At 44.7% G+C, this 25,278-nt stretch overlaps 1 protein-coding gene and 1 long non-coding RNA gene across 2 annotated transcripts in view; one reads left to right on the top strand and one right to left on the bottom strand.

Moving 5' to 3' along the window:
- LOC111975928 (unconventional myosin-IXb) overlaps window positions 1-25,278 on the top strand; it is a 95,605-nt gene that overhangs the window by 64,835 nt on the left and 5,492 nt on the right. The window contains exons 13-36 of the mRNA XM_070447716.1: window positions 3,605-3,680; window positions 4,695-4,787; window positions 7,510-7,549; window positions 10,301-10,423; window positions 10,599-10,679; window positions 11,044-11,154; window positions 13,235-13,360; window positions 13,561-13,710; window positions 13,951-14,108; window positions 14,343-15,491; window positions 15,638-15,707; window positions 15,897-16,052; window positions 17,023-17,123; window positions 18,187-18,296; window positions 21,240-21,391; window positions 21,559-21,666; window positions 21,749-21,919; window positions 22,342-22,383; window positions 22,970-23,081; window positions 23,194-23,267; window positions 23,388-23,580; window positions 23,810-23,938; window positions 24,149-24,254; window positions 24,404-24,535. Of these exons, the coding sequence (XP_070303817.1) occupies window positions 3,605-3,680; window positions 4,695-4,787; window positions 7,510-7,549; window positions 10,301-10,423; window positions 10,599-10,679; window positions 11,044-11,154; window positions 13,235-13,360; window positions 13,561-13,710; window positions 13,951-14,108; window positions 14,343-15,491; window positions 15,638-15,707; window positions 15,897-16,052; window positions 17,023-17,123; window positions 18,187-18,296; window positions 21,240-21,391; window positions 21,559-21,666; window positions 21,749-21,919; window positions 22,342-22,383; window positions 22,970-23,081; window positions 23,194-23,267; window positions 23,388-23,580; window positions 23,810-23,938; window positions 24,149-24,254; window positions 24,404-24,535 (3,763 nt within the window). The remainder of the gene's footprint in view (window positions 1-3,604; window positions 3,681-4,694; window positions 4,788-7,509; window positions 7,550-10,300; window positions 10,424-10,598; window positions 10,680-11,043; window positions 11,155-13,234; window positions 13,361-13,560; window positions 13,711-13,950; window positions 14,109-14,342; window positions 15,492-15,637; window positions 15,708-15,896; window positions 16,053-17,022; window positions 17,124-18,186; window positions 18,297-21,239; window positions 21,392-21,558; window positions 21,667-21,748; window positions 21,920-22,341; window positions 22,384-22,969; window positions 23,082-23,193; window positions 23,268-23,387; window positions 23,581-23,809; window positions 23,939-24,148; window positions 24,255-24,403; window positions 24,536-25,278) is intronic.
- Window positions 1,262-2,538, bottom strand: LOC139028931 (uncharacterized). The gene is made up of 4 exons (XR_011481147.1): window positions 2,439-2,538; window positions 1,822-1,910; window positions 1,549-1,665; window positions 1,262-1,286 (listed from the first exon to the last, which is right to left on the bottom strand). It is a non-coding gene; the product is annotated as an uncharacterized lncRNA (long non-coding RNA).

Here is a 25,278-nt window from a genome sequence, read left to right as displayed (position 1 = left end):
ACTACTGCTCCAGCTGTACACGTATCTCTACTACTGCTTCCAGCTGTAACACGTATTCTACTACTGCTCCAGCTGTACACGTATTCTACTACTCGCTCCAGCTGTACATGTAGCCTGCGGTCTTGGCGCCCAGCGGCGTCCAGCCTCGTTGAAGGCAGCCATTCCCCTGATGGTGGCTCGCAGGATGCCCCAGCGGAACATGGCCACAGGGTCCATCCCGATCAGCTGACGCACGTAGGCCCGGTCACTGCTGCGCAGTAGAGCCACAATGTCCGGACGCATGTGGTCCGTATTCTTCTCCCGGAAATCCTGCCAGGAGAGTCACAAGGAGACGGTTAAGCATGTTGAGGCCATTTTAGAGTTGCCGCTAAGTTATTAACAAACTGAACAATAATTAGATGTCACTAACAATGAACAGTTACACAAATGCAAGAAGCCTCCCCCAACCCCCTAGACATTACATGATAGTAAACAGGGAGTCTGACTGTGTTGGTGGGTGGTTGTCCATCCATCCCTACCTTGATCTGGTATTTGACTTTCCCAGCAAAGTGGTGGATGACAAAGGCAGGCTCCATCACAGACGTGGGCACAAAGTACTTATTCTCCTGGTGCTGCTGCTTAAACTTGGCCAGCAGGGTCTTATCAGTGGCATGGGGGAAGCTGAAGAGAGGGAGAGAAAATAGAGAGAGGGAGAGAAAATAGAGGGCGTGAGAGAAGGAGGGGGAGACGTATATCGTTTGAACATGCATCTCATCTCAAATGTAATTTATTGCCGCTTACAGGCAACCATGTAGCAAAGCAAATCTTTAGGCTGCAGTCACTTCTGGCACATGAAGATCAACATTTTTGGGTGAACGATCCCTTTTGTGGAATATTGGGGGGGGGGGGGGGGGCGCTTGAAGTCCTTACTTGCTTCTCTCGTCCAGTAGGTAAAGGAGACCAGTGGGTTCTTGCTGATGAGGTGGATGCAGCCCACGTTGTCAGTGTAGTCTATGTTGTGCCAGGTGATGCCCTCCGCCTGGTACTCCTCCTGTAACGGACCAATAACACGGTCAGAGCTAAAGACAGAGGATCAGGGCTGTTATGCTGTCCTTACGGCACCATAGAATCTGTGTTATTCTATTTCAATGAGGCGCACCCAGGGCCAACCCACCTGCTCAAGTTTGAAGATATGCTGGTTGAAGTAATACTGAAGCTGCTCGTTTGCATAGTTGATACAGAACTGCTCAAGCTGTTGGTCTCAAAGTCCTCAAAGCCAAATTGTCCAGGACCCCTATTGACAAACACTGGAACAGAACAAATACATACAGTAGGTCAGTTCGAAACGTAGGTAAGATGGCCTAATAATGTCACCAATATCATACTTGAGCTCTGGGTAGTTCATTATTTTTTCTAGTTATTTGCGTAGTAAAAATAGCTTTTTTTCTAGTTATTTCTGGGGAACTGCCGACATGTCTGGCCTTGACAATGACGAAACATGGAGAGGGAACTCTAAGCTGCATTCCTAGGTCTGTGCTGTTGTGTGTGTGTTCTCTCTCTCTCTCTCACAGGGACAGATTCTCCCATGTCTTTCTTGTTGAGCAGTGCATGATTGATGCGCAGGACAATCCAGTTGAACAGTGCACTGTACAGAGACTTGGCCATGGAGTCTCTCGCAGTGATGGCCTGAGAGACAAAATGGGAGAGAGACAGAGAAAGGGTGAATGGGAGTAGACAGACGCACAGGGAAAAGGAGGAGACCAACACATGACACACAATTATCCTGGGGAATAATCCAGCAAGATAATGATAGTCCCTGAATATCAGTCTATGGTTGCCTACCTCACTGTGGCTGTAGGGCAGAATCAGCTTGTCATTGACTGTCACCGTTTCCTCTTAGTTAGTGCCTCGACCAGCAACTCCTCTTCCACCTGGGAGGTCACACAGAGAGAGATGACATTACACTCACAATTCTCAAAGCTTGCGACATTACTAGGGACAGACCAAAAATACATACATTTAGTGGAGAGGAGGCTTCCTGTATAATCATTGGGGAGAACCAGGCATCATCAGTGGAAAATAATAGAACACTCACTGTTTGGGGATGTTAGTTAGGATGAAACGGATAACCAGCCACATGTTCAGGTTTTTTACAATGCTCTAAACTCAACTACATTTGTCTCAGTGAAACACGAACACTCCTGGGCTCATTTTAACTGTCTCCTTGGAGCAGGGATCAGTTTGGTCATTTTAGATCATACAATTAACATGGGGCCTGATCCTAGATCAGCACTCCTACACTGAGACGCTTAGTGCGCAGGCCCCAATTCAAAAAAAAATATATATATATTTTTTTTTTAGCTGAATCAGTGTTCCCACACATATTGCATCCTCCAGGACTCAGAGTAAAGACTACTCGCTCATTGATGTGTAGACGAGAACAGCAGAGCCATTGTTACCTTGAGCAGGTCTGAGAGGGTAGCCAGGACTTCGGGTGGTCCCACGTCCAGTCCTTCATCTCGGCCTGTAGACGTCTTCATGTACGTCACGTTGCCCAGGTACAAGATGGCGACAGCACAGAGAAGATCCTGCAGCAAACAGACAAGTGTCATTATCATAGAACCACAATGAATAGAAACAGGCCTTCTCTTTCTACAGTATTAATATTTTTCTGCCATATTGGATGCACATTACTGCCAACTACTGGAACAACTGCATCAGAGGAAAGGGTTGTCTGGCTACGTTTGGGCAGGAGATTCAAGTGGATCCAAGTACCGCCAACCAACTACAGCATATGCAAATCTATATGACCCATTTGCCTTTATAGAAAGCCATTTCATGGATCAAATGGGGTTATCTCTCTGCAGTAGTAGAATACGTGTACAGCTGGAGCAGTAGTAGAATACGTGTACAGCTGGAGCAGTAGTAGAATACGTGTACAGCTGGAGCAGTAGTAGAAGACGTGTACAGCTGGAGCAGTAGTAGAAGACGTGTACAGCTGGAGCAGTAGTAGAAGATGTGTACAGCTGGAGCAGTAGTAGAATGCAGGTACGTGTACAGCTGGAGCAGTAGTAGAATGCAGGTACGTGTACAGCTGGAGCAGTAGTAGAATGCAGGTACGTGTACAGCTGGAGCAGGAGCAGGAGAACAATGCAGGTACGTGTACAGCTGGAGCAGTAGTACAATGGGCGGCTGATTGTATAGGTGTACACATGCTTTAGACACTATAGGAGTCTACAGCCATGTCTCAGTTAGAACTGTACTACCCATGCACAGTAACCAACAATTGCAGTAGGCTTACTTGTGTTCGCTTAATTAGTTTAGCAGGGCTTGGGGGGGGGGAACATGAGGCTTTTGAAATGTCAGGTTTGTCCCTGCAAGCTTCAGTCATTATCCACCAGAGAAGTTTTGTTGACTAGATGAGAAAAGTGGCCCATTGACGTAAGAGGGTATTTAATAGGGATTAATGGTATTAAATTGAATCAAGGAAAAACAAAGCAGGGAAATGGCCCCTGGAAGGACTCAACTGGATTATTCTGTTTTTCTGACAGGCAGGAGTCATGCGGTGCAGTCTTTGTCTTTTTAGAACCGATATGTGTGTCTGATGTCTGTCTGTGTTCAACAGGTGTGCAGCGCCCCACTTCCAGGACTCCTTTGGGGGAGCTGCAGAGGTCCAACACGCCTGTAGAAAGGATGTACCGGTAAGGCACAGACCTCTGACAGAGGGACACACAGGGAAGAAGGGAAACAACATTTGTCCCAATATCCACATTTCCATACCACTTAGAAAGAAGTGATGTATTGCCCATGCATAGGGCCCTCGTGTGTTTTTCCTGTCAGGTCACATGGTCACAAAAAATGGCTGGCCCTCGCCATGCGTACTAGATAGTATGTTAGTGTGGAAATTGAGACATACTCTGGTAGTGTTGGGAAATGGGCCATCTTCCTCTACTGTTGTTTTGGGTGTGATGTTGTGATTGACAGATGGGTCTCTCTCGTGCTCTCTCCCCTGAGGCACAACGGCAGGTGTTCACAGTGATTACAATCTACCAGAGCGCCTGTGGCGTTAAAGCCCACGGGCAATGCCTCAGTCTTCCATCAGAAATCCACTTTAAATGCACAAACCCGACTACCTTGATCCAAGACCAAGTCATATCACTGAATCTATACTATAGAGACAAAAGATTTGTATTTTTGATTAACCAGAATAACTTAAATCAGTTTGTCTTACAATAACAAGCCCCTTACTAGTCCCTGATTGGGGGCCTCTCACAGAGAACACGTTGTGATTTGTGGATTTGGTCATCAATACCCATTTTATTTGTAAAGGTCTTTTTAGGAAATCCATTTGTCACAAAGATGACAAATGAAAGGGTGAGCATCCGTACTGTGGGATCCGTGTCCCTGCGCCTAGGATGACATGAAAGCAGGATCAGACAGTGTTATCATGATTATGAATCACAAGATTGTTCAGGAAGTGTATCTGTACTGGGAGCCAAATAGAACTCCTACTAGTCCCCCGGTAAATGGAACTGAATGAAACAGTTGGCTCCCATGTGTGCTTCCTGGTCGCTTGTATGAGACAAACTGTCAAATCCATAGAAATGCAATAATATCTCTATGGTGGAATGAATCCTCCTTCATCTCATCCTGTCCCCTGCGTTGTTTCCCCTGCCCCTGGGTTGACCCCGTGTGCTGTTCTCTCCCCTCCACAGACGGGCTTCTATGCTCGATTTCTACTTTGATCACTCTGACGAGCGCCCACTAGAGGCCTTCGAAGACATCTTTGCTAGCTATGAGAGTAAGAAGTAAGTGGACTGGAGGAGAGCAGGAAGAAGGATGGAGGGAGGTCAAGCAGGAGGAAGGGACAGTATTGTTTTTACGGGCAGTTAGTCTCTGGCTCATTCCCGCTCTGAGTTTGCTCATATTGATAATGTCAGAGATACACGAGAGATTCTACGTCATAAAGGTTTGCAGCAGGCATAGGTTTCTTTAGTTTGGAAAGGGAAGTCCTAATATGAAACATGCAGAGTCAGACTACAGAAAAATACTTAATATAAACATCAAACAAGGCAAACATTTTCCTTTATAATCATCAACAGGCTGCATCTTGTTCGTATTCTTTTCCCCCGTTCTAGCGCTCTATTTTCCACCACATTGCTCTCGTTACTTTCTCACATTTCGTTCGCGCTCTCTCCATCTCTCGGCCATGGTAATCTGTCTCAACACCCTGGTTTAATATTGTTAATGTAGAAAACAGGAAGGCCTTAGTGCTGCTCTGCTCTGATAATCTACTGATTTACTGGGAGGAAACAACTGGAAAGGCTGGGCACACTAATATAAGGTTAGTACAGCATTTAAGAACGTGTGCACACTAATAAACAGTAGTAGTAAAGTTTAGTTAATGAAACGGGTCAGGGCAAGTGCTATACGTCTCAGGTCCTGGAGTACTAGTGATGAGGTTGGAAATGTAATAAACAATTGCCTACGGAGAAAGTTAAATGCATCATTGTAGTTTTCTAAATGGACCAAAAGCCCCTGTTCTAATATGAGCATTCTCTGAGAGGAACTGAGCAGTTGTTTAAACCACCCCTAGCTCCTTCCTTAGGGCCCTACCCCTTATGTGTTTGCAGAGATGATAGGTGTTAGTAATATGGGTATAGCTCCACCTAGGCTTTCGATTAGCTTGGGGGAGTTTCCGCCATACTGCTTCCCCCTATCTGGTTCCTTCAGACCTGAAAATTCTGAAGATGTCATGTCTAGGGGCTGTTTTTTTTCCTATGGTACCTTTACTTATGGCCCCGTCCCTTCCTGCCTGACCTCCCTTGGTTTATTGATCAGAGTGGTAAGTACAGTAATGCATGGATCCAGAGGAACAGCCATCTTAACAACACCAGTCCACCCCAGTTTACCACCAGTATAAAACCAGTCCAATGACCAATCCCAGTCGCCAGCAGTGTAACACCAGCATGGAGAAAAGATGTCAACCACTGAAGCTTTGATTCAGGAATGCATGCTCACAATACTTACTTCCAGGAGTATGGTGTGTGCGAACATCCACACCGTGCACAACCTCTCACTTTCTACTGCAGCAATGGCTGGGTGGTCTGAACTGAAGTGGCATTGTTCCACATGTTAACCAGAAGTTTTACTTGCTATCGACTTCAGACCTCTAACGGTTCTGTCTGTGTTTCTCTTTGGTAGTGGGGGGTTTTCTGTCTTTCGAGGTGTTCTAACAGTGGTGTTCCTACATCCCCTGCCCTCTCCTTATGCCCCGTGCCCAACCCCCCCTTCCCGTCTCCTCCCTATGTCTCCTACCCACCGTCCTCTTCACCCACTGTGACCCTTGCTGGGTTGAATCAGGGACATGCATGCCCAGATAATCAGCTCCATTAAGGACTTGCAGCTGGATGGTGAAGACCCTCGCAAGCTGCTGCAGTCCTGGGGTCGCCTGCGGTTCCCTCGACACCTCCTTCAGTGAGTCTGTAGCCCTGGCCCCTTCCAGCTCAGCCCAGCCCAGCTTGAACAGTGTTCAACCTTAGTCCCCCTGAGGTATCCCCTTAGTTGCACATTTTGTTCCAGCACTAGCACACCTGATTTGACTACAAAAAAATGGCTTCACCTCACATGGTTGTTAAAGCTCTCAACCCGTGACATACAGTTGAATACACAGGCTAGGTAATTAGGTGTTTGAGACCACACCTCATGAAAAATGCACCTACGAACAAAGACCTCCTCACAGGAATCCTAATTATTTGCAGAAGGATACCCAACAACACAAGGCTGCTCGTGATAGTGGAATGCAAGGCCCATAGAGACTGGGTCCCAATGTGATGTTGATTAGCATGAGGCTGATGTTGTAGCGCAACAAAGCTTTTGCCCATATGGGCATTAATGGAGATGCAGAGGCCTTGATAAAAGCTGAGGATGCACTGATGGCTTGAATATCAGCTGCTGCATGAACAAGGACATTACTCACCTGAATGCATTGGCTTCTAGATGAAACTGTGTAGGAATGTGAAGTCAAAAATAACGTAAAAGTTTGTTACAAATGATTGTTTCTTTTAACTTATATAAAACTATAGTTGTTGGGTATAGTCTATGCAAGTATTTTCAACACAGTCAAGAAATCAAACAAAAGTTGAGTGTTGATCTCACATATAACACACTGTCAAGCAGTATAGTCGGCACATGGCAACAGTTCCACTATAAACCCAAGGCTTATATAATGCTCTGTATGTAGTGATGAGAACAAGATAGCTGGGGGAACATGTCTCGTAATCCTATAGGTCGTATGGGTCTCGGCCGGGCTGATTTTGGTTGGCTAGGTTCCCCCTTCCTCCATCCCGCAACCTCACTCCATCATCCCCAGCCCTTGTCATCCCACCCATACTCCAGGTGCAAGCCCTCACGCCTCACTGACTGAGCATGACTCACCATACTAACACGGCTCGCCCCCATGCTCACCCATAGACCTTCTCAGCGACGTCTCTGAGCTGAGCCTCTCACTAACCTATCCCTTCCCCACAGGAAAAACAAGAACGCGAAGCAGAAACAGATCATACCCAAGGTAAACTTCATACATCATACATACATACGCCAGCTATGTGCACGCCTACATTAATGTCATTTGAAAAATAAATGTAATATACAATCCAAGAAATATAAATCTTGAGATATGAGATCACAAAATAATCTGATAGAAAATGTTCCATATACTGGGTCGGATCCCGCTTTGCCTCCAGAACAGCCTGAATTATTCAGGGAATGGATTCTACAACCTGGAAGCGTTCCACAGGGATGTTGGTCCATGCTGACACAATGGCGTCACGCAGTTTCTGCAGATTGCACGGCGGTACAGCACCGCCACCAGCCTGTACTGTTGACACCAGGTAGGATGGGTCCATGGACTCATCCTACTGCTTACGCCAACTCCTGACTCTGCCAACAGATGATGCAACAGGAACCGGAATTCGTCGGACCATGCACTGTTTTCCATTCATTTGTCCAGTGTTCGTGTGCCTTGTTTTTAGCTCATAGGAGTGGAACCCGGTGTGGTCGTCTGCTGCAATAGCCCATGCGTGACAAGGATTGACGAGTTGTACGTTCCGAGATGCCGTTCTGCACGCCACTGTTGTATTGCACCGTTATTTGACTGTTTGTGGCCCGCCTATTAACGTGCACGATTCTTGCCATTCTCCTTCGACCTCATCAACAAGCTGTTTTCACCCACAGGACTACCACTGACTGGATGTGTTTTGTTTGTCGCGCTAAGGTTGGGTGCTATCCTTATTTGTCCGTCTTTTGCCAGAATGCTAACAAAATTTGCACAAGTAATAGCGAATTTCCATGGAGGCTGCTAGCTAGATATGCTAACAAGCGCAAATGAGAATAAACTAATTGCAAAGACAGGCAATCCAGCTCATAAAATTATACATATATAGGTAGGAGCTACCAAATGTAATTTTTGTTGAGTTTGGACATAATACAAGTGAATGAGCTGCATTGTGCAAATGAACAAAGTTTTGACATGCTTGTCAGAAGGAAAACGGTACTGGCTCTGGAGTCGCATGTGTACACGCTGTGTCTGTGTGGAGTCGCTAGGGCAACGGGCCTGCCTGCTCTGCTCTGAGAAGATGGGGGAGGAGCAGACGTGTCAAGAACGGAGGACAAAAAACGCAAGGATATCAGAAGATGGCAGTGGCAGCTGAGGGCTTTGACTCAAGCACGGCAGAAAGCTAACACAATATGATGCCCCTTCACCTTATTAATTAAACCACTTACTTAGATAACAAGCAAGATAACTTAGGGGTCGCGTTAATGCAGAATTCTTAGTTTTTTTGCACAGGAAAATAGCTTGCTGCGTTTTGTAAACGGATCTAAAATGCTTATTATTGTAATTTCTGCTTGGCATCAGACTGATTTTGTGCTTGTGTGAATTCTCATCCGAGTGGAGAAGTGCAAAACGGGCATTCTATCAACAGACAGGGCTCTGACTCGGTGTAGCCATCCTACTTTTCTCTGGTAAAATGCAAGATTACCTTTAAGCAAAACATTAGGAAATGTGTCTGCTACATTATATAATAAACATAAAATATGATTGCCATGCATTGTTTTTGCAAAAAATAAATTGCTTTTTCATTAAGTTCTGCCAGCCAAATTGTGTTGCACTTCTAATGTAATGAAAATTAAGCTATTTTCTGCCGAATGTGTTTCACTAATGTACACTGAACAAAAATATAAATGCAACATGTAGTTTTGGTCCCATGTTTCATGAGCTGAAATAAAATATCCCAGAAATTTTCCATACGCACAAAAAGCATATTTCTCTCATGTTGTCCACAAATTTGTTTATATCCCTTATAGTGAATATTTCTCATTTGCCAAGATAATCCATCCACCTGACAGGTGTGGCATATCAAGACATGATCATTACACAGGTACACCTTGTGCTGGGGACAATAAAAGGCCACTCTAAAATGTGCAGTTTTGTGTSWCAACTGTTGACAGAGAATTTAATTTTCATTTCTCTACCATAAGCCCCCTCAACGTTGTTTTAGAGAATTTGGCAGTACAGCCAACCGGCCTCAACTACAGACCATGTGCATGGCGTTGTGTGGATGGTGGATGAGTGGATTGTTGATCTCAACGTTGTGAACAGAGTGCCCCATGGTGGGCTTATGATATGGGCAGGCATAAGCTACGTGACTGGCTCAACTGTTCTGGGAAACTACAGTAAGCTTAATATTGTAAACTAATCCGACCGATTTAATGAAGAACCCAATCTGCTTTATCTCCTAACGTATTGCACAAGTTGACTGCAGGTATTTACTTAAAAAGTAGCTACAAATATTAAAAAGTTATTGAAAAACTTCAAAGAAATATTCAATGGTATTGACAGTATTGCAAATACCCTGGAATACAGTATATATGGTGTACTTTGCCTACGTTGCATCATTCTCGGGAAACCCTAGATGTGTGAAAGCCCAGGAGGGTGGCCATTTCTGAGATACTGGATCCTGCGTGTCTGGCACCGACTATCATACAACACTCAAAGTTGCTTAGGTCACTTGTTTTGCCCATTTCTAACGTTCAATTGAACAGTAACTGAATGCTTGTCTGCCTGCTGTATATACCAAGCTATGGCCACTTGACTGTCTGTAGGAGCGATTAATTTTTGTGAACTTGGTGTACCTAATAAACTGGCCAGTGAGAGGGTCTTGTTCCTTCAAAATATTTAATTTAACTCCGAGTGTGTCAATGAGACTGTTGAGCTATCTGCAGACGTTTAGAACTCTGTGGTGTTGATGCTGTTCCTTAGAGCCTGCTGGACTCTCGCTCGCTGAAGTTCATTGTCGGTCGGACCATCCACGACCGCTCCACCAAGTCTCTGCATCACCTCAACAAGAAGAAGAAGACCCCCAGCATCAGCGCTCAGTTCCAGGTCAGCTGATCTCACCAGCAAATACTGCAGCCAGGCAGCCACTAACATACACCTGAAAATACATAGCCACACGTCACACAATGCAAACTTCATACAATGCAGATGCAGAACATGGGAAAATGTTTATTTGTTGAGGTAAGTCTTAATTGACATGAAATCTATTTTACATTGACAGACCTCTCTGACAAAGCTGCTGGAGAATCTGGGCAGAGCAGAGCCCTTCTTCGTCCGCTGTATTCGCTCCAACTCTGAGAAGGTAAAGTCACTTCACTAAAAACATGTTTTACCAGAGTTGGAGTTTTTTTTTTTTTTTTAATAAGTGTCCATCCACAATGATACGGTAGTTGACGATACGAAATACAGATTTTAAAAACCACGCTGTGGACAACTCATAGTTTTGTGACACTAAAAGCAGTTATAGTAAAACATGGTACAGTTCCATTAGGAGTCATCTATAACACATAAGCATCTATACATTATTGGTATCAGTTATTATACATTACGTTATCCGTACATAGGTATGCATAAATAAAGAACATTTAGGCTACTACTTACAACCAAGATGATGAAAATTATTGAGTTCGTTCCTCTAACGACGTGCTGTGTGTCTGTGTGTACAGAAGGAGATGTGTCTGAATGAGACCCTGGTGCTGCAGCAGCTGCGCTACACAGGCATGCTGGAGACGGTTCGCATCCGAAGGTCTGGCTATGGAGCCAAGTACACCTTCCAGGTACACTGTACATGTTCACTGACTCAGATAGCCAGCAGACACCGGGAAGGAAGCAATATCTGTTGTTGATTATTTACCAATAGCTAACCGTAACTTTGACATATATACTGAACAAAAGTATAAACGTAACATGTAAAGTGTTGGTCCCATACTCACAAAAGCTTATTTCTCTCACATTTTGGGCATATATTTGTTTACATCTGAGAATTTCTCCTTTGCAAAGATAATCCATCAACCTGACAGGTGTCTTGCATCAAGAAGCTGATTAAACAGCATGATCATTACACAGATGCACCTTGTCTTGGGGGTAATAAAAGAAACACTCTAAAAATGTGCAGTTTGTCTCACAACACAATAACACAGATGTCCCAAGTTTTGAGGGAGCGTGCAATTGGCATGCTGACTGCAGGAATGTCAACCAGAGCTGTTGCTACATAATTGAATGTTCATTTCTCTACCATAAGCCGCCTCCAACATTGTTTAGATAATTTGGTCCAACCGGCCTCACAACTGCAGACCATGTGTAACCATGCCAGCCCAGATCCTCCACATTCGGCTTCTTCACTTCCAGGATCGTCTGAGACCAGCCACCCGGACAGCTGATAAATTGTGGGTTTGCACAACCAAAAATTTCTGCACAAACTGTCAGAAACCGTCTCAGGGAAGCTAATCTGCTAATCTGCTGCTTACTCACCAGGTTCTTGACCTGACTACAGTTTGGTGTCGTAAGAAACTTCAGTGGGCAAATTCTCACCTTCAATGGCCATTGGCATGCTGTAGAAGTGTGCTCTTCACGGATGAATCTCGGTTTCAACTGTACCGGGCAGATGGCAGACAGTGTATGGCGTTGTGTGAACGGAGTGCCTCATGGTGGCATGGTATGGTCAGGCATAAGCTACGGAAAACAAACACAATGGCATTTGATCGAWGGCAATTTGAATGCACAGATATACCGTGACAAGATCCAGAGGCCTATTGTCGTACCATTCATCCGCCGCCATCACCTCATGTTTCAGCATGATAATGCACAGCCCCATGTCGCAAGGTTCTGTACACAATTACTGGAAGCTGAAAATGTCCCAGTTCTTCCATGGCCTGCATACTCACCAGACATGTCACCCCTTAAGCATGTTTGCTATGTTCTGGATCGACTTGTACGACAGTGTTCCAGTTCCCACCAAAATCCAGCGTCTTCGCACAGCCATTGAAGAGTGGGACAACATTCCACAGGCCACAATCAACAGCCTGATCAACTCTGAGAAATGTCATGCTGCATGAGGCAAATAAATGGTCACACCAGATACTGACTGGTTTTCTGATCCACGCCCATATATATATATTTTTTAAGGTGTCTGTGACCAACCGATGCAGATTTCTATTCCCAGTCATGTGAAATCCATAAATTAGGGCTTCATTTATTTCAATTGACTGATTTCCTTATATGAACTGTAACTCAGTAAAATCGTTGAAATTGTTACATGTTGTGTTTCTTTTTGTTCAGTATAAGAAGGAAAATATTTATTGGCCAATGTCTGTCTTAATGCAACCTACTATCATAAATTATTGTGAAATAGAAATTCATGACGGACACAAAAAAAGTACAAACATAATTGTCCACCACACGATTTTGTATACAGTACACTTCAATCACAGATAAAGGCAGTAGGTTACTTTATACAGAAATGATAGGAGGGAGTTTGGTTGGGGAGGATGGGTGGTTAACCTGAAGGTCTAGCAACCCAAACCCATGTGTGCGAATCACATGATAAAAAAAGTTGATATGCGCTAATCCCAACCCCTCCAATGGTTATGTCTGTGATCGTGTACATTGACGTGGCCAATTACCGTAACCTATAATTCCAAGACCCTAACATKAAATTGGAATTGATTATGAAGAAAATCGTGTACTGGACAAGAATGTGTTATGAAGAAAATTGTGGACATGAAAAATTACCTAAAGTCATGTGGCGGACCCCAATTTTTTTTGTGTGTCTGTTATGAATTTCAAATAAGTAGTTTGTCCATTTCACGAAAATCTGTGATTGTGTTGGTCAACGAACTAAATACCTCTCATAAATAGGAATTCATCGAGCAATTCCGAGTGCTGCTGCCCCAAAACGCCACACCCTCCAAGCCAGAGGACATCTCAGCCTTGTTCCAGAGGATGAATCTAGACCACACCACCTACCAGATAGGCAAAACCAAGGTTAGACAAGCGCTTCTTCTTTTTACTCAGAAACCTCACTTTCCTATGATAAGTTAAAGATATAGGCTATAGTGGTGTTACTTTCTAAACTATTAGCATAAGGAAAATGGACAGGTAGCCTATTTTCCCCAAAGAGAAATAATAAGATATACAGATTTCCGCTCATGTATCTCTTGTATCTCTTAAATTGCGATCCTCAGGTTTACCTGAAGGAACTAGAGCGTCAGCAGCTGCAGGACACGCTGCACAAGGACGTGATGCGGAAGATCATTTTCCTGCAGCGCTGGTTCAGGGCGCGCCTGGAGAGGAGGTGGTACTTGGAGATGAGACAGGCGGCCATCTTGATCCAGGTAAGCTGTGTGATATCCCTTCCTTTATGTGTTCCACCATAAAACTGTCTGTACAGAAAAGGCACAGATGTCAGTCAAAGATATTACTTTTCCCTGTATGGAATGCCTTGAAAACTATAATTTTCTGTGTCTATTTCTTACAAAGAAATACATATAAATTGTCCAATAGCCTTCCTATATGAGACAATCATATTTCTGCAGATAGGCTAATGTGTTCTTGCCCCTGTTCGTCCCTTCCAGCGTGCATGGCGTAGGCAACAAAAGGAGAGACGGTGTCAGGCAGCCACGCTGATTCAGGCCGTTTGGAGGGGCTCTAGACAGAGATCACAGTACCTCCGCAGGCAGACCAGCATCAAGAAGATACAGGCTCTGGCCAGAGGACACTCAGCACGGAGGAGGTACAGCACCAGGCCACACCACTGAAATACTTAATGTAGTATTTATAACATTTGAAATGCCTTGAGCTACTGGTAAACAGTGACTAAGTTATTATTAGCAACATCTCATGAATTTTGTTACTGGTGTTGCCAGAATCCCCACAGTTATTTGTTATAAATACTTAGAAAATTCTAAGATGCCTAACATTGTGGTATGGATGTTGAACCACCTCTGAATCATGTTGGACTTTACAGGTGCCATTCAATACGGGAGGACAGGAGGAAAAAGGAGGATGAGGAAGAGGAGGCCAGGAGGGAGGAAGCTGCAGCTAGGCTAGTGAGAGAGGCAGAGGAGGCAACCCGACTGGAAATGGATGCAGAGGAAGAGGCGTTCAGGAGAAAGAAAGAGGCAGAGTGGGAGGCCGCGGAGAGGAGGACGAGGGAGAATGAAGAGGAAAGGCTGAGGCAGGCAGAAAGCGTCAATGAGGAACCTGAGACAGAGGAGGAACCAGAGGCACTGGTGGCAGCTGAAAGGACTCTAGATGAGAGCCGACATTGGGACAAAGTGCCTGTCCAGGACAAGGAGGAGCAGAAGGAGGAAGTGGAAGATGGAGAAGCTGCAGCTAGTTCACCTTCTGAGAAGGTGGAAAAGGGGAATGCCTCTGCAGTCTCCCAGCCTGATAAGGGCAACAGTACACAGGCTGAGGCTGGGCCCCAGCTGGAGGAGGAAAGCCAGGCTGTGGAGGAACAGGAGCAAGCCCACTCCGAGGATCCCGAGGAGGAGGGGACCACAGAGGCAGCTGCCCCCCACTCACCAGAGAGACACAAGGGGGCTCAGGCGGCTGCGGAGGCTTCCCCCTCCACAGACCCCCAGTCGGGGCAGAAGAAGCTACGAGCTCCCCCCCTCCACAAGGTCACAGCCTCCAGGAGCCAGGAGAAGAGGGAGCTTCGGCGCCAGCGGGGCCTGGAGCACAGCCAYAGAGAGAGTAAGCGGGTCGCCTCGGCAGCCACCAAGGAGGAGCCAGCCCCTAAGGTCATAGATCAGGAGGCAGCCAGCCGAGCCGAGGGAAAGCCAAAAGGCCGGCCGGAGCGGACGGACAGCAAGGAGATGGACCAGTACACCTTTGTAGCCTGGAAGAAGGAAGACAAGGGGAAGAAGGAAGCCAAAGCCACCACCCCTGCTCCTATACGCCCCAGCACCTTACCCCTGAACCRCCCTGAGCTAATGGCTAACAGGAACGGCCATGAGGTCCTGGGTCCAGGCAATCTGATTCGCTACAGCCAACAGGACGCCATGAAGGAGAAGGCAGAGAAATGGAAGGAGAGGAAGATTGATGTACAACAACCAGAGAGTACCAGTCCTCCTGAGGCCCACAGCAAGGACAGGATAAAAAAATATTCACYGTACGACATTTCATATCCTTCTGATATCTACACTACACTTGCTTCAGGATGTCATTGTTTTTGCAACATGAGGAAGGACTGATGATTCCCCCAGTTATGAGCATGAATTTCCCTCATCTCTGTATCGTACTTTACTTTATTTCCAGGAGTGTTGGAAACTCGTCATCTTTTGATGCTATGTCCCCTGGATCGACTGGTGCTACGTCAAACAGAGAGGTAACATGCTTGTTGCTCTAGTATTATACCCACCATGTTGTATGCCTTGCCTTTTCTTATTAACTGTTTTTTTTWAATCAAATATGAGGGCAGCACATCAGATCTGAACAGGCTGAAGCTAGCCAATCACATCCTTCCTGCAAGGCATCTGAATGGAAGCTCAAAGTGTCGTTGTGCTTTTCTGGCTAGGTCAGATCACGTTACCGTAAACGTGCCAAACACAAACGTCGGCTAGCTCGTAGACGCTCGCCTTTTAAGAAAAGTACAGAAGTGGACTATTGGACCTGCTTCCCTTTGTCCCCTGTGGGCCCAAGCAGGCCCTTGCACTCAAAGTCCATGGATAAGGTATAATCACAAAGCCAGAGCACAGCTTGCCACCTCAGAGAAACTGAGCCCTGCAAGCCAAAGCAAACCTGGTGCATCCTCGCACACCTTTGGCTCTTTATCTCTGGACTCCATTTTCTGACCTTTTCTGCCATAGTGTTTAACCCCATCATCATACACTTTCTTAGATGTAACACAGAACATAATAAAGAGGCTTAGAWGTGTATACACTTCAGGGTTGATCAACTCCACAATGAAAACCTTTCTGGTCGACCGTCATGATTTAGCTGTTTCGGCAGAATTTGGGCAAGCCATGCGTGTCATAATGGGCTATTTCACCCAGCAGTTAATCTTCTTTTATCAAATGTCATGTCCAAGGCAGCAAAAGAAAAATACTTGTAACGTAGCTACCATTTTGCCAGGCTCTTACTGTAAGTGTGTTATTAGGCAATGACTTTCTTGTGGATTACTAACGCAACTCTCATTTTTCAATTTAATGATTAATTTGTTATTTAAATAACAAGTGGTCCTATATTATTTGTGGACTCAATAATTTGGCTTTCCCCAAATCCACCACAAAAAAAGGTCAATGTGCTGATGGGAATAAACATGGGTGTATTTTTCAGGTAATAAAATGAGAACGTCATCCATAATTTGTGTGTCAATGAGAAGTGGTGAACTTAAGGTAATTGTCGCCAAGATTGGGTGTTTCTGGAAGTTGGGTAGGTTTGTTACTCATGGAAATCTTTTGGAAGTTGTGTAGGTGGGGTTCTCATGGAAGTTTATTGGTTGCTATTTGGTTGGGGCCATTCTTGATTGCTGGAAATGTCATCTCTTTCCTATCACAACTGAAACAAATGATCTATCACCATTGAGTTTCTAACAAGGCCTTATCTTCTCAAACTGTGCTTTTGAACACCTGCTCAATGGGAAGGGAATTGTGTAGTTTGATTCCTCACATTGTTCTTATTTTTTCTCCCTGTATCGCCAGTCTCCTACAGAGGATGGGTCAAAGGGCAGCATGAAGAGGAGGTCCCATGACACATCAGGCCACCAGGACACTGTCCATACTCATCCTTCCACTCCAGAGAAGTACGCTGCTTCAGGGAAACTAATGGGAGATATTATACAGCAGGATGGGGAACAGAATAGTCCTGCCTTGATTCATGGCTGATTCCTTTTGGGTTGTGAAAAGAGACTGTGTTGGACCTAGAAATATTGGTTTTGTTTATTTGATGAGTCATAAGAGCTTTTGGCAGGTCACCGCATAAAATGGTTTGGGAATTAGTGGTGTAGATTAGAACCTTACTTGGCCAATATTATGGTTTGATGCCTTGGGTTTTGGATGTCAAATCGCATACTTATGTCCTAAAGGTCTTCCGGATAACCCCAATGCTTGTGTGATGGTGATGTATAGAGGCTAATATAGTAACCGTGGAGGAAAACACTTCAGCAGACGATTTCGTCCACCTAGGAGGTCTGAGTCAGATGGCCCATGGGAAAACACTCTTTCTTGTGTAATCAAACTGTCCAGCTCCATGTGGCTTGCTGCACAAACTAGACGTTCCCATATATAGCTATAGAGACAGTTTGTTATTGGATGGGATAAATTCCTTAACTTCATTTACTCTTTCATTAATTCACTTTTTTGAATGTGCTGTGCCATGACAAAGTTATCGGATTGGAAGATCGAATATTGCGCTTTGTTTTGATTTTGCTTTGGCTTGTTACCATGGTTCTCAGTGAGCAGAGTTGTAAACCCTGAAAATATGTGGTGCTGGACTGTACCGATGAGAAAATGTAGTACTGTAGTCTTACATACAAAAACCCTCACAGGTCTGCCTCTTGATATTCACACTTCATAAAGATTCAACATTCACATCTTACACATCTGTTCACTAAAACAAAGCATGTTCTATCCAATTCTCATGCATGGTGGCAGATGTGATCTATGTCTGAACAACAGGTACTCTTGTAATTGTCATACATGTTATTAGGATTAGATACATTACTCACCTGTGCCTATTTACTATAGTGCAGTATTGCGCCAAGAATTAGTCAAACCKATTAAAAACCATAATACATGTTAATAACCCATGTTAGACTTCCAGTGCATTTGCGTTGACTGAGTGTGGTGACAGTTTGATTGCTGTAGACCCTCAGGGTTCCTGAGGAAGATCCTGAAGAAACGWCCCCATAAGGAGCCTCAGACCCCTGACGATGTAGAACTGACCATGGCCCAGGCCCTGATCGAACGAGGAGAAGGTAAGAGGCACCTGGTCGCAGCCTTGAGGGACACCAAATATGTGGCRTGACCAGGAAAAACTCTGTCCAAGTAATGCAATAGGTTATACAATAAGGCTCACATTATTTGTGCTGATCTGGTCTGGAATTGGCAGTGGTCTTAATCATGTGAAGGTGCTGGAAAAGTGCAGTGATGTAGGTAGGGGCGATACAGGGTCAGCCACTTCCTGAACATGGGACCCAGAGAGAAAATCCAGGTGTTTGCTTTCAGGGTAAATAATGAGGCAAGTAGGATTAAGCTCTTATCAAAACAAAATAGTTTGGACCTTTCATGAATTTGGCTCTAGCCTCTTGCTATGGCAGTGGATGAGAGTTTGGCGTTTAAGAGGGGTAAAAAGTGATATTCTATTTACAGTGATATTAAAAACCCTGTAAAAAAACTAATTTGGAATGAAGTTAAAAGCTTTCATTTCATGGACAAAACAATATATATTTCATGAGCTGAAATAAAATATACCAGAAATGTTCCATATTCACAAAAATATTATTTCTCAAATGTTGTGGACAATTTTTTTTACCTCCTTGTTTGTGGGCATTTCTCCTTTGCCAAGATAATCCATCCACCTGACAGATGTGGCATATCAAGAAACTGATTAAACAGCATGATCATTACACAGGTGCACCTTGTGCTGGGGACAAAAGGTCACTAAAATGTGCAGTTTTGTCACACAACACAATGCCACATATGTCTCAAGTTTTGAGCGAGCGCGCAATTGACATGAAGTCTGTAGGAATGTCCACCAGAGCTGTTGTCAYAYAACTGAATGTTCCTTTATCTACCATAACCCGCCTCCAACATAGTTTTAGAGAATTTGGCTGTACTTCCAATTGGCCTCACAACCGGAGACCACGTATAACCACGCCAGCCCAGGACCTACACATCCGGCTTCTACACRTGCGTAATCGTCTGASACCAGCCACCCGGATAGCTGAGGAAACTGAGGAGTATTTCTGTCTGTAATAAAGCCCTTTTGTGGGTAAAAAACMTATTCTGATTGGCTGGGCCTGGCTCCCCAGCAGGTGGGCATATGCCCTCCCAGGCCCCCACCCATGGCTGTGCACCTGCCCAGTCATGCGGAATCCATAGATTAGGGCCTAATAAATTTCTTGACTGATTTCCTTATATGAACTGTACATTGGCTTGCGAAAGTATTCACCCCCCTTGGCATTTTTCCAATTTTGTTGCCTTACAACCTGGAATTCAAATTGATTTTTGGGGGGTTTGTATCATTTGATTTACACAACATACCTACTACTTTGAAGATGCAAAATACTTTTTTMTGTGAAACAAACAAGAAATAAAACAAAAAAACAAAAGTTGAGCGTGCATAACTATTCACCCACCCAAAGTCAATACTTTGTAGAGCCACCTTTTGCAGCAATTACAGCTGCAAGTCTCTTGGGGTATGTCTCTATAAGCTTGGCACATCTAGCCAATGGGATTTTTGGCTATTCTTCAAAGCAAAAATGCTCCTTCAAGTTGGATAGGTTCCGCTGGTGTACAGCAATCTTTAAGTCATACCACATATTCTCAATTGGATTGAGGTCTGGGCTTTGACTAGGCCATTCCAAGACATTAATATGTTTCCCCTTAAACCACTTGAGTCTTGCTTAAGCAGTATGCGTAAGGTCATTGTCCTACTGGAAGGTGAACCTCCYTCCCAGTCTCAAATCTCTGGAAGACTGAAACAGGTTTCCCTCAAGAATTTCCCTGTATTTAGCGTCCTCCTTAAATTCTGACCAGTTCCCCCGATGAAAAACATCCCCACAGCATGATGCTGCCACCACCATGCTTCATTGTGGGGATGATATTCTCGGGGTGATGAGAGGTGTTGGGTTTGCGGCAGACATAGCGTTTTCCTTGATGACCAAAAAGCAACATTTTAGTCTCATCTGACCAGAGTACCTTTTTCCATATGTTTGGGGAGTCTCTCACATGCCCCTTTTGGCGAACACCATATGTGTTCTGTCCACTCTTCTGTAAAGCCCAGCTCTGTGGAGTGTACGGCTTCGTGGTACTATGGACAGATACTCCAYTCTCCGCTGTGGAGCTTTGCAGCAGGGATCTCTTTGTTGCCTCTCTGATTAATGCCCTTCTTGCCTGGTCTGTGAGTTTTGGTGGGCGGCCCTCTCTTGGCAGGTTTGTTGTGGTGCTTAATAATAATGGATTTAATGGTGCTCCGTAGGATGTTCAAAGTTTTATAACTTTTTTTTATAACCCAACCCTGATCTACTTCTCCAACTTTGTCCCTGACCAGTTTGGAGAGCTCCTTGATCTTCATGGATAGGTGTGTATATATATATATACACCTGTTCTGAAAGGCTGAGATCATGTGACAGATCATATGACACTTAGATTGCACACAGGTGGACTGTGTTTAACTAATTATGTGACTTCTGAAGGTAATTGGTTGCACCAGATCTTATTTAGGGGCTTCATAGCAAAGGGGGTGAGTACATATGCTCGCACCACTTTTCCTTTTTTGATTTTTAAAAAATTTCTTTAAAAAGAATATTTTTCATGTCCATTACATGAAATCCAAATGAAAATCCATTTAAATTGCAGTTTGTAATGCAACAAAATAGGAAYAACACCAAGGGGGATGAATACTTTTGCAATGCACTGTAACTCATTGAAATTGTTGAAATTCTTACATGTTGCATTTATATTTTTGTTCATTATATATAAAATGRGCCCAGGTCCCAACAATCTACATTTTACAGTTTGTTAAACTTCCTAGTTTTAGAGCTTTGATGGCTGTCAGATTCTACAGCAAAGTTGGYTATCTTTATTCCAAGCACTGTTTGTTTTCAAATAATGTATTATGGTATTTGTACATATTGACAACACTGCTCTCTCTCTTCCACACAACACCGCCTCTCACACATCCCGCTCCCACCCAGACCCAGCTAGTGGAGGCCGGGCGGTGAGCCGGAACCCCACCATCAAGATCAGCCGGGCCACGCGGGTCTCAGAGCAGTGGAACGCTTCACTGGACCGGGAGATTACCAACGCCAACGAGCTCCGACACCTGGATGAGTTCCTGGGGAATCAGGTCGGACCGCTTGTCTGCTTCTTCATACAGCTAAAGCCTAACTGTTACGAGGGTTGTTCTGCGTGACACACCTTGTGTAGTTTCCAGGTGCATAGAGGCAAAAATACACTTATTGTATGCTCCGCAATATTTTCAATTGACCACGTGTTTAATCTCTCTGTCTGTAGGTGAATGACTTCCGCTCCAGGGGGAAGCAGTTGTCGGCAACCGAGCACATCTTCGTCACAGCCACCATGCAGTTCAGAGAGACCATCAAGGGAATGTACTCTCTCCCAGTATGTGGACACACACACTATGGATTATGAATGGGTGATGCTTTATGCATTTCTGACTCTCTTTCTCTCCCGTGGTGGACAGAAACCCCACATTGGCTACAACGGTCTGATGCGTGGCTACCAGAACAAGGTGATCAGCCTGGCCGGAGACAAGCAGAAGGGTGAGGTGCAGCTGGTGGTCAACCTCTTTCAGTCTGTCCTGGACGGCTTCATACGGGGAGAGATCAAGAAGGAGGAGGCAGAACCAGCAAAGGTGAACTTGCTTATTTTGTCATAGGGCTATTATCAAGGTTTTTTCTACATCAAAAAAAGGCTTGACTTAGGTGGTGGGTGTGATAGGGGGCGTGGCAATGGGCGCAGTCTGCCCGTCAGCGCGGCTGAACATTTTAAAGGCCACCATCTTGGCGGTGTAGGCAATTTCCTGCAATTCTTCACATTTTGCCATGGAGCGGAGAGAACATTTTGCCGTTTTAAAGCTAATTTCCTGCAATTCTATGCGTTTTGCTATGGCTAATGCTATGTTCTTTTGCTCAAATAGAAAAACAAAATCAAAACCATTAGTCATCAAAACCATTCAAGGCTTTTGTAGAACCAGTGCCCCGCTGTATGATAAACACAGCATTGATTGATATATGGATTAAATACATTGGGTATTGATGTTTGTCTGTATTTCAGCCTGATAAAACTCGGAAGAAGAGGCGCAAAAAATACAAGAGTGTAAGTACAAAGGATCAGCCCTAAAATCTTTCCACTCTGTTCTCAATATGTTACGAAACAGGTAACTGCCAAAATAAAGGAAACACCAACATAGTGTCTCAATAGGGCGTTGGGCTACCACGAGCCAGAACACCTTCAATGCACCTTGGCATAGATTCTACAAGTGTCTGGAACTATATTGGAGGGTTGCGACACCATTCTTCCACATAAAATGTGGTGTTTTGTTGATGGGAAAACCCTGTCTCAGTTACCGCTTCAGAATCTCCCATAAGTGTTAAATTGCGTTGAGATCTGGTGACTGAGACGGCCATGGCATATGGGTTACATTGTTTTCATGCTCATCAAACCATTCAGTGACCATTCGGGCCCCGTGGATGGGGGCATTGCCATTGTAGCCAAAATAATGGCCTGCCCAGCATTTTTATACATGACCCTATGCATGATGTGATGTTAATTGCTTAATTAACTCAGGAACCACACCTGTGTGGAAGCAACTGTTAATTTAAGTGTTTCCATTATTTTGGCAGGTATTCAATGAAATMACTCTCTAAAGATTTATATCAATGGTCCTGTGGTTATGGTTTAGATGGAGAACCCTTTGGACCATGTGTTCAGCACGTACCAGGTTAACATCATGCAGTCCTGTGACCAGTGCAGCTCCTATATCTGGGGCATGGAGAAAGCCTGCATGTGTAGCTGTGAGTACCACACACACTCCAAATGATTGATGTGAATGTTGAGAATAGTTTTTACATTCTTCTGAGCRCCACCGTGAACACAAATGCTACGTTAATATTTGTATTCCTCCAGATTGCAAGATGGTGTGCCACAAGAAGTGCCTCTGCAAAATTGTCACAGACTGCTCCACGTTTTGTGTCAAAAAGGTAAACTTTTTAGCCTCATTCTTGGACAATGATTTAGGTTGGCTGATGTCAAGTCAGGATTGGTCCCTATGTTACTTCTATGTGACTAACCTGCCACTTACGGTTGACGTCTGTATGCAGAGTGATGAGGAGTCTGGAGGCCTGCACTTTGGGGTGCGAGTCTGTCACCTGACCAGCGACAAGAACACTGTTCCCATGGTGCTGGAGATCATGCTGGAGCACGTGGAGATGAACGGCCTGTACACYGAGGGGATCTACCGCAAGTCTGGCTCTGCCAACCGCATGAAGGAGCTCCACCAGCTAATGGAGACTGGTAAGGACCAGCCATAGCATAAACAGTATAGCAGCGCTTTCAGAGGGCTACAAAGATATTGAAGGATAACACTTGAAGGGTTCTACCTAAGATGTACTTAACATGTAACGCCTGCACAAGCACCAGAGTATTTGTTTTATTTCATAATGCCTAAAGATCTTATGTATGACTTAAGTATGGCTCTTCATGTTCCCATTCCATGACTTGTGTAATGGTTGATGTGTGGCAGACCCCCARGCTGTGTGCCTGGAGGACTACCCCATCCACACAGTGACAGGGCTGGTCAAACAGTGGCTGAGGGAGCTGCCTGACCCTCTCATGACCTTCATTCATTACAATGACTTCCTTCGGGCCGTAGGTAAGTCCTGTTATAACACTAGGTTTAGACAAAACTCTGCCCCACTARAGACCGTGGCTCTTCTCCAGGATTGAGAGAGATGGCTACTCTTCTTTTCATTTTGTAATATAATTTACGTCCCCAACAGCCTTTGTATATTCTAATATTGTCGAGTGTCATTGCGTTACATTTGTTTTTGATCCAAAATGTTGGTATTTTTCTCCTCTCCAGAACATCCTGAAAAGCAAGAACAGCTACATGCCATCTACAAAGTGTTGGAACAACTCCCCACCGCATGCTTCAACACCRTGGAAAGGCTCGTCTTCCATCTAGTCAGGTGCGATACTCATGGCCGGGGCTCTCGATTGGTTGAATAAAGGATTAATGACAAAATACACCATGCTCAGTGTATGTTGCTGGACGAATACAATTTGAAAGTGCACATTTTTCCCCTCAAACATGAGTAATGTTTATTTCCTCTCCCAGAGTGTCTAAGGAGGAGTCTCATAACCGCATGTCTCCCAACTCCCTGGCCATCGTGTTTGCKCCCTGCATCCTCCGCTGTCCAGACAGCGCCGACCCACTCATGAGCATGAGGGACGTGGCCAAGACCACCACGTAAGTCTCTCTCTCTYATCACTGCATAGACCAGAACCACTGTTACTTTATATATCTGGAACAAATGTTTAAATCAATTAAAATGACACATTAAGCATCTCCAATCCAAAATTAAATCTAGAATAGGCTTCCTATTTCGCAACAAAGCATCCTTCACTCATGCTGCCAAACATACCCTCGTGAAACTGACCATCCTACTGATCCTTGACTCCGGCGATGTCATTTACAAAATAGCCTCCAACACTCTACTCAGCAAATTGGATGCAGTCTATCACAGTGCCATCCGTTTTGTCACCAAAGCCCCATATACTACCCACCACTGTGACCTGTATGCTCTCGTTGGCTGGCCCTCGCTTCATATTCGTTGCCAAACCCACTGGCTCCAGGTCATCTATAAGTCTTTGCTAGGTAAAGCCCCGCCTTATCTCAGGTCACTGGTCACCATAGCAGCACCCACCCGTAGCACGCGCTCCAGCAGGTATATTTCACTGGTCACCCCCAAAACCACTTCCTCCTTCAACCGCCTTTCCTTCCAATTCTCTGCWGCCAATGACTGGAACAAACTGCAAAAATCACTGAAGCTGGAGACTCATATCTCCCTCACTAGCTTTAAGCACAAGCTGTCAGAGCAGCTCACAGATAACTGCACCTGTACATAGCCCATCTGTAAATAGCCCATCCAACTACCTCATCCCCATACTGTTGTTTATTTTTGCTCCTTTGCACCGCAGTATCTCTACTTG

The sequence above is a fragment of the Salvelinus sp. IW2-2015 genome, linkage group LG16 (genome assembly GCF_002910315.2).
Source record: "Salvelinus sp. IW2-2015 linkage group LG16, ASM291031v2, whole genome shotgun sequence".
In the NCBI taxonomy this organism is placed as follows: domain Eukaryota; kingdom Metazoa; phylum Chordata; class Actinopteri; order Salmoniformes; family Salmonidae; genus Salvelinus; species Salvelinus sp. IW2-2015.
The sequence above is the reverse complement of the archived record's forward strand: the minus strand, read 5'-3'. Positions and strand labels throughout refer to the sequence as shown.